Source organism: Hetaerina americana, unplaced genomic scaffold (genome assembly GCF_022747635.1).
Source record: "Hetaerina americana unplaced genomic scaffold, ioHetAmer1.1.p SCAF_6, whole genome shotgun sequence".
Classification (NCBI taxonomy): Eukaryota; Metazoa; Arthropoda; class Insecta; order Odonata; family Calopterygidae; genus Hetaerina; species Hetaerina americana.
In genome coordinates, this window is record NW_027287205.1 from 27,413,004 (window position 1) to 27,426,935 (window position 13,932).

The 13,932-nt window shown below is 44.0% G+C and overlaps 1 protein-coding gene across 1 annotated transcript in view; it reads left to right on the forward strand.

Annotated features, from left to right (window-relative positions):
* Positions 1-480: 480 nt before the first annotated feature.
* LOC139695332 (RNA-binding protein MEX3B) overlaps positions 481-13,932 on the forward strand; it is a 39,083-nt gene continuing 25,631 nt past the window's right edge. The window contains exon 1 of the mRNA XM_071594040.1: positions 481-800. Coding sequence (XP_071450141.1) covers positions 563-800 — 238 coding nt within the window. The 5' untranslated portion in view covers positions 481-562. The remainder of the gene's footprint in view (positions 801-13,932) is intronic.

The following is a 13,932-nucleotide window of genomic DNA, read 5'->3' on the forward strand; positions in this document are numbered from 1 at the left end:
TGTTAGATAACGATGTGCTTTCTGGTAGTCGCGGGATATCAATAAAGTTACAAATCTTGGCGTTGCATGTTCAGTCGCATGTGGAGCCGGCGAGTGCAAGGCAATGGTGTAATTATAGGTGGTAATTTAACAAAGTGAATTGCAGTAAAATTTGACGAATAGATATTTAACGCAACGGGACATACTCGAAAGGTATTTATAATTAGTATTTCGTGTGTTATGAGGAAAATAATGACATGCGGACGATAAGCGGAAGTCAGAATGGTGGAGGGGGAACAGCCAATAGGCAGTTCCGTATCAAAGACCACAAATTTTGGTGGTAGGGGAACGGACCAATAGGAGAAGTGATTTTAAATACGCCGCCGCATGCGAGGAGCGCTAGGCTCAGTGACGTTTTGTGAGCACATGCCTTATCCATAACAGGCAAAAGCGACCGTTTCACTGCAGTCGCGTTGCCGGCCACACTGCTCGGCACACGAGCCGGTCCCGGTGTAGCAGCATAAGAAGCTTTATTTTTGTACAGTGGTCTTTTTTTATTGTATATCGTAATTCCTTTCCTGTGATGCCTGCTAGTCTGTTTCCAGATATGGATCGAAATAACAGCGGTCTTGAAGACCAAAGAGCACTGCAACTAGCGTTTGAATTATCCATGTTAGGATTGAGTGATGCTTCGACAACGACTGAACATGAGACACTCAATACTACGTACGATGAAGCTAGAGGAAAGAAGAGCCAGAACATGACGGAGTGTGTGCCTGTACCTAGTTCCGAACATGTGGCGGAAATTGTCGGGAGACAAGGTAAATTTTCCCAAGTATTCTGTTCTCAGTGTTGCGTTTCCCGGTGTGGGTAGGGATGTCAGAACGAACCTGTCATGGCGGCAAAGGCGAGGGAAGACTTTCGGGTTACCATGTGCTCGGGAATTCTTGATTATTGTAGGCCTCGTTGTTGTTCATTGTCACAATTGTGTTCCAATGACACTAGGAAGTTAGTACTGTCATCCTTTAAACTGTAATATCAAGCATTTGTGTGATTAACGTTAAGGTGTGATTGTGTGGCAAGTAATCGATATTGCTGTACCCTTAACATTTCGGAAAATGCGTGGTTGGATTTCACCGTGTAATACTGCTAAAGATCTGAAATTCGCAATCGCATCCCTCTCCTGTATCATTTAGATGTAGATTCTGTTAAATATTTGATGTGTTATATTATGTCCCCAACTTACCCTTATGGAGAATGTGGTCATGGCAATTCGGCAAAATTTCCATGTTTGACTGTCGGAAGTTTTAGACACAACTGATCGTATCAGCTTAACACAGTGAGTATATTGCGCCCGTTTCCGAATTATGTTGTTAATGTCACGAAAGGCATTTTCATCAATTATATTCGTTTTGACACGTGCTCTTGGCAAGTAACTCTTCAGATACAGACCATGCCGCTTATGAAGGATTGTTCACAAGAACTCGGATGCCGGTTTCACTTTCTGCGGAACGTTGAACCGGTTCAAGGGCATTGGATGATAGCAGAATGGACATGACGTCTTTAAGTGTTAACGTTCGCATTCGACCTATGATTTAAGCTTATTTTTATCACGGGTAATTGTCAGGATTGGTAGTAGTTAATTGTCGGTGTACTCGTTGGTGTCCGCGTGTGTAACCAAGTTGGCCTCATGATTTAAGACGGTTTCATCCGCTGCGAAAGCAATCAATACATATTTTCGATCGGCTGTTGAAATGAACTGGAGGTGGACCTTGGTTAGTTCTGGAGGCAATGTTTTACTTATGTTTTGAAGTCTGTGTGAAGAGTATATACTCGGTTGTAAATCTTAATCTGCGTTGGGTGTGCTCTAAATATGTTTACGGCGTGATTATGTAATGTATGGGAAAATGTTAATTTACACTTTACTAAATTTCCACTGGCCCAATAGTTACTAAATTGAATATTTGTTCCCTCCCATGTGGTTTCTTATTGATGGCGACTAATCATTAGTCGCATTTTGAAGAAAAGGTGTATTTTCTTTCGGTCATTTTTTTCCATTGTGTTGTACTTTGTCACGAGTTGTCTCTGGTATTTTTTTCCATAACTTGACCATGTAATTTTTTGAGCAACCCCGTGCGGCTGTTGGCTGTAGATTTGAAAAGGGAGTGTTGAACTGCAACATTGTTTGACGCTTAATCCTAGAGGGAACAGAGTAGTAGAAGCGCAAGTATTAAATGTAGGGCCTTTACATCGGAGCCGATCAATTCGGCGCAAGTTGTAATGAAATCGTGGAGCTTTTCCGTCTCCACGCCGGCACTAGCTTCCCATATCACTTATCAAGGTGAGCGGTTTTGGCGTGCCTGCGGTTTCGAAGCGCGACTTGCTTCATTCCTCCAAGTCGCTATTTGCATTGTATCATACCATGAGTGGGTGTGTGCGCGCGAGGGAGTTGTTGGACTGTCCGTGGTGTACATTTTGACTCCAGTGGAAACCACGGGTCTCCCCGCGACTTGACTCCCGATGCGGCCCGAAATAATTCGAGACGGTGTCCGAGACCGGCAAGTGGCGCCGGGAGGAGAGGCGTCCGTTGCCCGCCTGTTTGTCCCCCCTCTTCGCGTATGCCGCTGTCTTCGCCGGAATGTTCTCCCCCCTCGGTGCAATCGGTGTAGGGAGGGATTTCTTCCTTTGCTTCGTATTTTCGTACCCCTTTTAATAGTAACTTGCTACTTTTCCCTCGCGTTTTGCGCGCAACTTAAAGCAATGTTAACCACGGTCAACCTACGCGGGATATGCAATCAATTTATGGTGTCATGTAATTTTAGGGAATGAATGCGAGTGGTCTTTCGATTGGTGTCCGCGAAATATCCTGGAATCATCAACTCGAACTGAGTCCGTATTCATGATCGGTTTACTAAGACACCCTTCGGAATGTGGAATTTTATTGTAAGTTAGGTATATCGTATTAAGTGAGATTTGAAATGAGTGGTATGTTCTTTTTCTATCGTGCATTTTCAGCGGTTTCCCCGACATTTTTTTGGTGTTTTCCTGCGATGCGAGGAACGCAATATAGTGCCACTTCATAAGATCAGTATTTTCTTCCGGGTGGGCGTGTGGTCTTCCGGTGCACTCGCCAAAAGTTTGCTTAGCGTGTCATTCTCATTCTAACCGTGGTTGGTTTGGGTGTGGTATTGTGTACGCGAAAGAGGGAAAATTATTGAGCGTTTAACGCTGTCCCACCGTCAGGTACTGCGGGAAGGTCTTCATCACATCGATATGCTTTCATACTCACTCGCGGAGGTGCTAGAAATGCTTGCATAGCATGGCCAGCCACGGAAATGTTTCATGCCCTATTTCCAGTTTTTGTCGTCGTTAATAGTACATTTTCGTAATGGGTATTAATATATATTTCATTTTTCTTAACGGTAAACTAATAATTGTGCAGCGTTATGAAATACAATTTAGGGAATTTGGCGGAGACAACCTTGTTCACAATGCAATTTTTGAATTCTTGACTCTCATCCATAATCGGCTGTTAGTGCTCTGGGTCGTCCTTAAAGACCCTGCGTTGGCCTGCCCTGGTAGCGGCGCGGCAGCGTCCCCCGCCTGCCTACCCTGGGGCCGCGGACATTGAATGGCTGGTTAACTAGGTCTTGGGCATCTGTAATTGTTTATAGTTTCCATTAGATAAAACTGATGTAGAAGGCAGTGTTTTTTTCTTGTTAGTACTAATTGAAAATTTTTATTCCGTAGTACCCTGGTGATTTTCGGGAGACTCCCCTGTTCTTTTCGTAAATAAGTTTGAAGTGCTCTGTGAAACCTCTGACTTTATAAAAGCATGTGTATATTGAGTGGAACCCCCTTTCTCTACCGTCGCCGCAAAGTGTGTAGGGTGATATGCAGTGAGAGTTACAGCACAGTAATAAATGTTTGGTAATTGACGGTAGGATCCATTTCTTACTGCTTTCTGCATATTATTCAACGTGTTTAGGCCGTTCGATTCTGCACGTAGACAAATGCATCGGTGTTCGATTCGTTCCAGTGCTCGCCTCGTTATTTTTTTATGCTAGTAGCCCGCAAGCCACCACTAGGGTGTGTGGCAGTGAGTTAATTCACCCCAGGCTAATTTTGACCCTACCGCTTTCGGAAATGTTATATTTTCTATAATTCTTTGTTGTGCTCATATATACCGAGGCAGTTTTATTGTTAATATAAACGCACTGTTTGATGCTTGTTACTTGTAATTGTTCGGAGACTTAGCAGTGAGCCCTAGGAGAATTCGCGTCTGCCCCACCTCTTGCGCCAACACTAAGAGCACCCCCCACCCTATCCCTTCCCAGGGTCCCCATCTTCCTCCGCCCCCACTGGCTTACCCTGGCATCGCATTTCCCCCCCTCATCCCCCCTTGAACCCTTTTCGTCCCACCCCACCGGTCTTGCCGGCGCACCATGCATCTCGCCGCCTAGCTAGGCGCGCACAAGCGCTTCTCTCCCTGTTCGTTCGTTGCTCTTCCCGGGCAGCAGCGGTCGCCCCTGCCCGTCTCTGGCTCTCAGCCAGCCCCTCTCGCCCCTCCGGACGTCTCAACCCCTCCCTCTCCACGGTCGTACACACGTATAGATTCCCCTCCCCCCCGGCGCCCTCTGCCTCTTACTGTTACCCGCTCGCTGCACCGGCAGGGAAGAGGGTGGATATTCGAGGGGGGCTGGATGGAGAGGTTTTCTTTCCGTCTCGAGGCGTTCGCCGGGTGTGTGAGTTGCAGGGGGGGTCCCGCCCCTTCGGTTGCAGCCGACCCCGGTTCGAATCCCCACAAAGCCGCAGACCTCGTTGGGGGCCTGGTGGTACAAATGCGGGAGGGGACGGCAGGCCATGTTTTTATGTACCCCCTTAGGCTGGGACCTAGACATTGTCTCATTCGGCAAATTCAGAGCAGGACGCAGCTCCGCTTTTTTGTTATTGACTGTACCTTTACTGTAATACCTTGTAATCCACTGCTGTCGGTCATAAGGAAAAAGGTCCAGTGTTAGATGTTCTCCCTTATTTTTGTTCGATCTTGTCCCTTATTTCCCCATCCCCAGTTCGTATTAAATAGAGGCTAGAGTTCGCCATGAGGAATGCCTCATGCGTGGTAGTAGTTTTATTCAGAAAAGCAATGTTTAAAAGCGCTGCCCGAATCGACATCTCTCTTCCCATCCGTCACTTTCGCGAGTTGTGAAAACGCTACTCTCAATCGATCACGTATTATTTTTATTTTGATTATTCAATTCTACCGATCATCACTGTTGCCCTCGCCCGTCGTTTCGTTCGCAGAATTCGAAATTTCTTGTTCGATTGTGTATTTTATGTCTTTTTAGCCTTATGAGGATTGTAGATTTTCTTGTTTATTTCGTTTTGTACGATATTTAGTCAGTCTGAGGTATTCTGTTGTAGTATACTTGGTGTTGCCTTATTGGGAAATTGATAGCCTGATTGACTGCTTTGGGATAACCTATTGCCCCGTGTATCTCTGATTTATAATCATTTTGGGATGGGGTATTATCGGAGAGACTAGATTTGCCACCCATGAAACGAGGGAAGCCTACTACCTATTTTACTGGGAGTGCGATAAGTATGTGATTGGTAAGTGGCCAAATGTTTTATCGAGAGTTAATTGCCGTCATGCTATCATTAATGCAACTCGAGTGGCTTGATTTTCTCAAGGAGTTTTCGGTTGCAGTTATCTAGTATCGTACTGTTACTGATAGTTTCCCTGATAGATGTTTCCTAGTTAAGGAACCTTGATGTCGGCATATCTAGATGATCTTGTATATTCCATTCTTCACGAGAGAATGCGATGGAATATTAATGCGAAATCGATAGAACCAAATCGGCAGGACTTGTCCCGAGTACCCCTTAATATCTGTAATGCTGTTGGAACCTGGATTTCGTTATTCCAGACTTCATTTGGAACCCTGGTGAATCGCTCTTAGAGTGGTAGGGCTCAATTAGCATGGCGTACAATCTGTTTCATTTGGTTTTACCGCAATTTTTAGATTGGGATTTTCTCTCTGGCCTCGCTCTTCATGGCGTGTGCACTGTCCTCAACGTTAGGGTTTCAATAAGTAGGTCCCCATGTATACATGGCGGTTTCTTTTTGTTGTAGTGACTGATTCGTGGTGTAGTTTCAAAGGAGGTTGATATATCCAGGCAGTTTTTCTTCTATTGTGGGTATCAACTTCTTCCTGTCGTTTTCCATGGTCCTTCGGGGCTATGACGCATCGTAATTTGCTTTTAATCCACCCCTTTGATATAATCGTTTCGGAACTACTGTTCTATAATAGTAGTCTTGAGTTAGGATGGTTTCATTCTGCCAAGTGATATTTCGGCCGTTTGTTTGATTATTCTGAAAATGTCCATAGATTCCTCCAGTGACATCAAAAAGTATGATTAACCCTATAGGTAGTCTACCATGTGGATATTGTCGTTAATTTTCTTGTTCCGATTAGCATTCTGTCTTTTTCTGATTTGCATCTCTCAGAAATTTGAATCTGTAATAGATATCTGGCCCATTTCGTGTAATGTTGACATGTGTGTGTGGGATTGTTCGATGACAGAATTCTCTTCCGTGTAGCTTTGTCACAGCTTTTTATTTAATAAAATTATCCGGTAAATATTTAATTCTTGTTTTTATTTAATGAATTTTCGATGCATGAGGAACCCATTTTGGACTGTCGTATTTTTGTCTAATATTTTATTTGCATGTATTCTTCCCATGAACTCAAGAACCTTGGGCATTAGTAACAACGCTAATTTGAGAATTTCCTCAATTCGTATAACCAATTTATGGGAATATTTTGATTCCTGGCAGTTGTTTCGATGCCCTTACGGTGAACGAGTGTTGTTAGAACCAAACATCACCTAAGGTGACTCGACGATATCGTCAACCCTTCAGGTTGACGATATCGTCGAGTCACTTAGTGGCCCATGCGTACGTAGGATGCCAACTCAGTTATACACAGCGGCCAAAGATGTGTTTTTACTCTATTTGGCCCCACTTCATGGTTGGTTATTCGTACTATTTCCTACCAATCTTGCTTCCTTCTTGTAGACAGTTTGTACGGGCCGGTAGCGGCGTTCTGTATTAGGGCGCATTAGAGGGAAGAAGTGGGAGGGTGAAGAAGGGTACCTAATGCTCATTTGGCATGCCCGAAGCGCCGCTGGCCGTAAATGCTCCTCCCGTGAGCGAATCGAGCTTTTTATGGCTTCCTTTGTTCGGTGCAAGGTGTGGTGCTGTATTGTTACAGTATACGGCCGCCAGTGTCGTTTCGATCGCTCCTCTTTTCCGAAGCCTGCCTGCATCGAAGCAGCGTGCTCGAAGTTATATTTTTGACGGCGTGATCCACACACGTGCTCGCGAGTTTTCTCGTGTGTAACGTAGGTTTCGGAAGACGTGCGGTTCGCGTGCGTTGTTAGCTGTTTCTAGTCATAATTTTAACGCGTCGGCCACTTTAGCTACTGAATTTTTTCTTGGGAGTTGGAATGAATGCCTTTACGTGTTAAACCTTACTGTGGGGTTTTTGGGGGGGGGGCTCATCAGACGATTCCGTAGAAGCCTCGTACGATTCGAAAAATTTGGATCATGAATGCGGTGAATTTCATTTGCCCAAGTTGCCTGGTCAGGTTTTTGGTTGTTTGTAGTGGTCACCTGTTGCGATTACATATCTTAGCCAAAATAATTGCCAGACCTGTTTTCGCAAAGCATTTTTTCTTCCTCTCCGGAATCATGATTCGTCGTTGCAGGAATCTATCTCGTAAAAAGTTGAATCGTTGTATTCAGAGTTTTTACATGAATATTGATGCCTCGTGAATGGTCAGCTTTAAATTAGTCACGGATGTTGATGTTAGTAGTTCGGCACCGTGAATTTGGCGAATTATACCAATTGTTCATCGTGCATCGTAAAAACGTCGGTTAACTCTTTAACAATTCTCTTAATAATAATTCTATGAACTTTGTTCGTTGGGGATCCCGAAAAGCTTGGGCGTGGGGTTGAAAAAGTAATTAGGGTTGGCTGGTAAGATACCAATAAAGTTAGAGAATGAACGGCAATTAGCGTTACCCAATTCTCGTGTTTGCTAATTGTAATTCCCCTTTCAATTAGTTTTCTTTGGTCTAATGGATCCCTTCTTGGTCAAACTTTCTGTTGGATTCGTCGATGTTCTTTTATTAATTAATTTTCCCGTTTGGGCAATACAACTAGTGGAGATGCACAAATATATATCCATTTCATGGGTGTGGTTTTATGTCTTGACATCATGAGCAGATTGACAAAGAACATTTTCATGTTCACATATGTACGGATGACGGAGAATTCATTTGTAAGGGTTCCATTTTAATTTTTTGCGAATCTTGATGTTTCTTCCGGTTTTGATATTAGAGTTTGTAGTATGTATTATATATAATAATATATTAGAGTATGTAAAGTGCATAATAGGGCGAGGGCGGATTGTTTTGCACTGATTTTTACGACATGGCGGGAATCATGCCAATAGAATATTAGCCCGAGATTAAAATTTTTGCATTGGATGTTTATCAATGTGCCCTCTTCCAATCCAGAATGATTTTTTTTGATGCACAGTTCTCGGAAATTAAAATCGCAAAACATCACCGCAGCGTCCACCGAAACCCTTGGATGGCGTAATAATTTTGGTTTGGCAATCTTCCTTTTTTTTAGTCGATCCCTTTTACTACTGATACGATGGATACTTTTCTTCCCTCGTGTTCCGAAAAGGTGGAAAGTGAATAACGAAACATTTTGATCGCATTCGTCACCCCCCCCTCCCACGCGGCTTAATATCTCCACTTCATAACTCAACTGGCCCGAATAGTGTATCCGCTCTGCGGATGACGTTGGGATATCAGTCAGTTAGGCAGCGTCATTGCGTCGTAGCGAGTTACGACCCAAACGCGTTCAGAGAAGTCTCATAGTTGAAGGCTTATGAGAGGGCTATCTTGCATGCTTCGGAAATAGTGCGATGCCGCGTTGAACTTAAAAGATGAGGACGTCTATCCATAAGGGGAGGGGGGGATGACATGCGCCTACCTTCTTCGGCCGTACCTGGGCGAAGAATTAGTGAAAATTGGATTCTTCGGCTTGTTGGTGTATCTTCGTGATTATTTTTTCCGGTAGGTGTAGCCCAGACAGCGAAAATGTTCGTTTTAATAATGATGGCGCCGGTTTAAAATCTTAAAATGTAAATGATTAATTAGTCTAAGATTAATTCTATGCATTTTAAATTGACTGCGAGCCGAAACATGTAGTTTTGGTGGAGAGAGAGTTAGGATAGCACAGGTTCTTTTCATATTTGTATGGCTGCATGCATTTAACCTATGAAGTTATTGGGAATAAGCACATCTCTAAGAATCACCTGATTTCGCACAGTTTTGGCGATTGTGATATGTATGTACTTCGGTAGCCAACCCGGGTGCATTTACCAATCCAATGGACCCTGGTCCAATGTCCGAAGGGCGCGGGTTCGATCTTGGGAGACCCTTAGCTACCCGAGGGTAGTTTTTCGGGTTCCAGATATTCCTGGGAAGCCACAGGCGGCATAGGAGCAGCTTGCCATGTGAATACCATGTGAATTTCACACCCCGTTTGGTAAGGTGAGCTCTGCCTGCACGTAACACACCAGCAAACCACCTAATTAATCGGATGGTTGGTTGCTGGATGATGGGCTCTTGCTTCGGGTATAATTTTGTTCGTGCCTGTTGTGGAGAAATGTAATTTTCTGAGCGTTTTTTTCATTTTTCGTGTTCTTTCGAAAAGTGAGCGAAATGTATTTTTGACGCCATAGTTTTCATAATGGAGAAGGAAGTAGAATATACCTCACAGTTCAATTCAAAATTCTCGTGCTTTCGACGAAGTAATGGTTAGGTATCGAGTATTATGGTCATTTCCAATCCACGCGACTCATAACCCTGGGCATGTAGGTTTTCTTGGTCAAGTCTCAGATGAGTTTCTGTAAAGCATTAATGGATGTCAGAGTTTTGCGGCGAAGTAACCTCGTGGGCGATTCATGGGAAAATTTTGGGAGGCATTGATCGTTGACCCGGCAACGCTTCTTCGTCGAAAATCGTTCGAAGGACTTCCTCAATCACGGGAATGGACGGGGAGGGAGGAGTTGTCCGCCGCTACGCCTCCAATGGCGTACAGTTCGCCGATTGCCTCTGGAGGTCGTTTCGGATAGAAGTGTACCGGGAACCGCGTTAGGTGGGTTGTGTTTAGTGGCCCTACCTTTTCTAGAAAGGTGCAGAAATCTTAAGGACTCTAGTGTGGATTTCCCCTGAGGAAGTATAGTCTTAACAGGAATACGCCTGTGTTCCTTACCTTGAAGTCTTTGCACTCATTGGCATTTATTTTTCCGATATTGATCTTTTTTGCCTGCTTCTTCATTTTGTGGAGTCTTGGATTCATTGAGTCGCGTCTTTGTAAATGTCATCCTGGTTATTGACGTTATATCGCTTCCAATCTCTCTAGTTGATATTTTCGTTCGATTCGTCATTGGCCCGTGATTCCCTTCATGTATAAGTACTTAACGATACAATATCAAATAAGTAATTGGAGGCTAACTTTTACTGTGTGGAATCAGCGAGTCAATGGGATTACATTCCAACCATACACGTAATGCTGATTCTGGCCATGTGTTCTCCCAAGCTTTCACTAATCTTTTCGTACTTGTCACTAATTCTCCGTATATAACGGTCCCAACAAATTAGCCATTTAATGCGGAATTTATTTTTCTTTCGATTTGAAATTTTTTATTTAATATTCTGATATTTCAGTGTTACGAGATTCGGATGAGTCAAGCGAGGAATGGAATTATTAATGCGGTTGATCATAACGTGTGACCTCAGGAGGCGAACGTATTTTATAGGCGGTCTCTTTTCATATTTTTATTATTTTCAGGGGAGCTATTCATTTGATAATTTCCTGTTTGTCACAACGTTGGCATTTCCGTCGCATTTGAGTGTTGAATTATGAAGCCCGATTCGGACCAGGTTCTATTTGTTATCTGGATGGTGGGTGCGAGCGAGGGAAGTGGTATGGACGGTTCGGGCGAGGATATCCTTCGGTCGCGTTCGTCTGTCATCTGCCCTGTCCCCGAATGTGCTCCGCTCGGTGTAATGCGAGGGATTTCCTCAATTGCGAGCGGTGGGGGCCCGCGGCCTCGCCCCCCTTGCAGCCTGCCCGTCCCGCACGTATCTTTAAGTAGGAAGTAACGCCGCACCGTCGTTGAGGGCGCGGCTGTCCTACCCCGTCGGCCGCACCCCCTCTCCTTCCTCCCCCTACCTTCCCCCCTTCCGCTCTCCTTCTTCCCCCCGCCCCCACAGCCCGTCTATCTGCCTCCCCCTCCCGTCTCCGTTGGCGACGGCGCTTTTTATTTCGGTGCGTCTCTGTTTCCATCGCGTCCTTTTATTTTAGCCCCTCGTGCTGTCCAACTGGAGTTAATTTTACTTCGAAGGGCAGGGGGGAGTCGGTGGTTGGTCCCTTTTCACAACAATGCTTCCCCCACCCAGGCTCATTCTGTTATCTTCGCATCTCCAGGAAGTTAGTGGCTTTTGACCGCGATATAATTTCGTCCGTCATTTTTTTATAATGAGCTCGTTTGTGTAATTTTCCTCTTTATGGAGCGGTGAATGGTTAAGTTTTTTTAAATTTTGAGGCCGTCAACCAGCGTTTTCATGTTTCAGAATCCCGTATTCTTACTTTATTCCAATTTGCTGCAAAAATTGTTTGATTTTGCAGTGCTGTTTTTCCCTTTTGCTTCTCTGGTATATTGCTTTTATTTGGTTAGTTATTATTTTTGTAAGGTATTGTTACTCACCCAGTTTTCTCTTTTGATGTTTTTCTTATTACTCCTTCGTAAGTCCTTTACCATAGCGGTGTGAAGTTTATTTTTTGATTAGCAACAACGTAATTATTTTGAAAAATTTCAGCTTGTATAGAAAAATGCGGAGAATCAATGTATAATAATACCTATTTTTTAGCGTTTTATAATTGCCAACTTTGACAGTAATAAGCAAGCTATTTTTGCTCTTCATCCGGTAAAAAATAATGGCATAAAAATGAATCGGCTTGGTGGTTGAAAGTAGGCCGTTTATCAAAACCTGCCATTTTCCTACTAATATAGCAATTGTTTCAATTCTCTTGATTCGCATCTCCGTAAAACCGTAGGCTACGATACACAATCTTATTAGGTGCGTTTGAATGAACAACGTTACCAGTTTCCTCGCGAGTTGATACAGGTACTTCGTTATCGTCCATAACAAGATGAGCCCATCTTCCGTTGTCTTCGATTTTTGAACTCTCTGTTTAGACGTCTTATTATCATTACGAAGAATATTCTTGCCAACGAAATGCTAAGTATCGGTAATGGTATGAAATAGGCGACTGTTTGATCGAATTGGTCTTCTTCTGTGTGTTATATTAATTGGTATTAGTTGTCCTTCCGTAAGAACGTAGTCGTCGTTTGGGGCATCATACAAGCTGTTTTTACCGTGTACATTTTTTCACTCGGTTGCGAATTCGTGATTTGATGCTGTCGCAATCATATGGCGCGTATTAGGGCACGATGATCTTTCTTGGTGGTTCATGTTTGGCTGCAATTTTGTGGGCCATTAAAGGGAGGGTCGGACTAAAAATGCCCACCGTGTTCCCGCCGTCATTAATCTGCCAAGTTGCTCGTGGTCGTCAACTTATTACCATTTTGGAGGACATGATATGACCTCCCATTGGAATATAATTTCATAAGATACTTCTTGAATGGCGATTTGGGGAATGCGTGTCGAAAACTGACCCTCCTCCCCGTGTCTCTAAGCGGTCTTTCAAATAGTTTCTTCACATTGAGTACCTTGCCTTTATCCATTCTTGCTACTGGGGCCAAAATTAGACACGTTTGCCGGGCGTGGAAATGGTATCCTATACGGAGGTGTGAAGTTCTTGTTGTTCATGGTGTTGTGTATAGGAGGATGTTTGCTGGGGCTAACAGTCGTTAATATTAAGTTTTTCAAGTTTTCAGTTGGAGCTCCTTCCTTAGTCGTGTTGAGGTTTCTACAATTCTATCTTCTATCAAAGAGTGACGTGCCTGTTTCGGCATTGACCCGCGTTGGTCATTTTGGATTAAAGCAATTTTTTTAACTCCTGCTGTGCTTGTTGTTTCGGGCACAATTTCCAGTTTTCAAGGATGAATTTTCTTCATCCGCTAGTGGACCTGTCTATTTTGCTTTAATTAACTTCTTTGTAGCTCTTATTCCTTGTTAATATCTTGTCCCCGTCTCGTGTCTGACGTACTGTTGTTAAGAAGTTAGCCAGCCTATTGTAATTGTCTGATTACGACCCCGAGGTATTGGTGCCCACTTGAAACTGGTTTCCGCGCAAGTATTTTTACCGCGTGGCCTAAGATGGGCATGCTTTGGTCTTGACGGGCGGGTTGGCTGAAATTGTCAACGCACTGAGGGGTCGTCTTGCATAATAAACGTGTTTTTAGGGCGACCAGGGATACCTTGAGGACGACATGTTTGCTTTTGTCCTTGTTAAAGTCTTGCTCGGTTTCGTAGGTACGGAAAGGTAATGTAATCACTCGTCGCGGTTATTGATATAACATTGAGCATCGGCTACGCATTATTTTTTGACAATGCGTCAGATATATTAACGGCATCCATTCTCTGCACCTAGGGACACGTCGGCATTTGGAATTAGCGTTCTGATGTATTGCTCGTTCCCCGGCAGGTAGACTACGTGGTTCCTGGAAAGAATGGTGGTAGGGAATTTGACCAGGTAGGTAGATGGGGGGAGGGTGTCTCGCCCCCTCCCCCCATCCGTCCGATCTTCCCCCACCGCCGTCTAAGGGGTCCGGCTGCGACCTTCATTTTTATATTATATTTTTTCCTTTCTCCGAAGAATTTCCAGCCACCAGGCT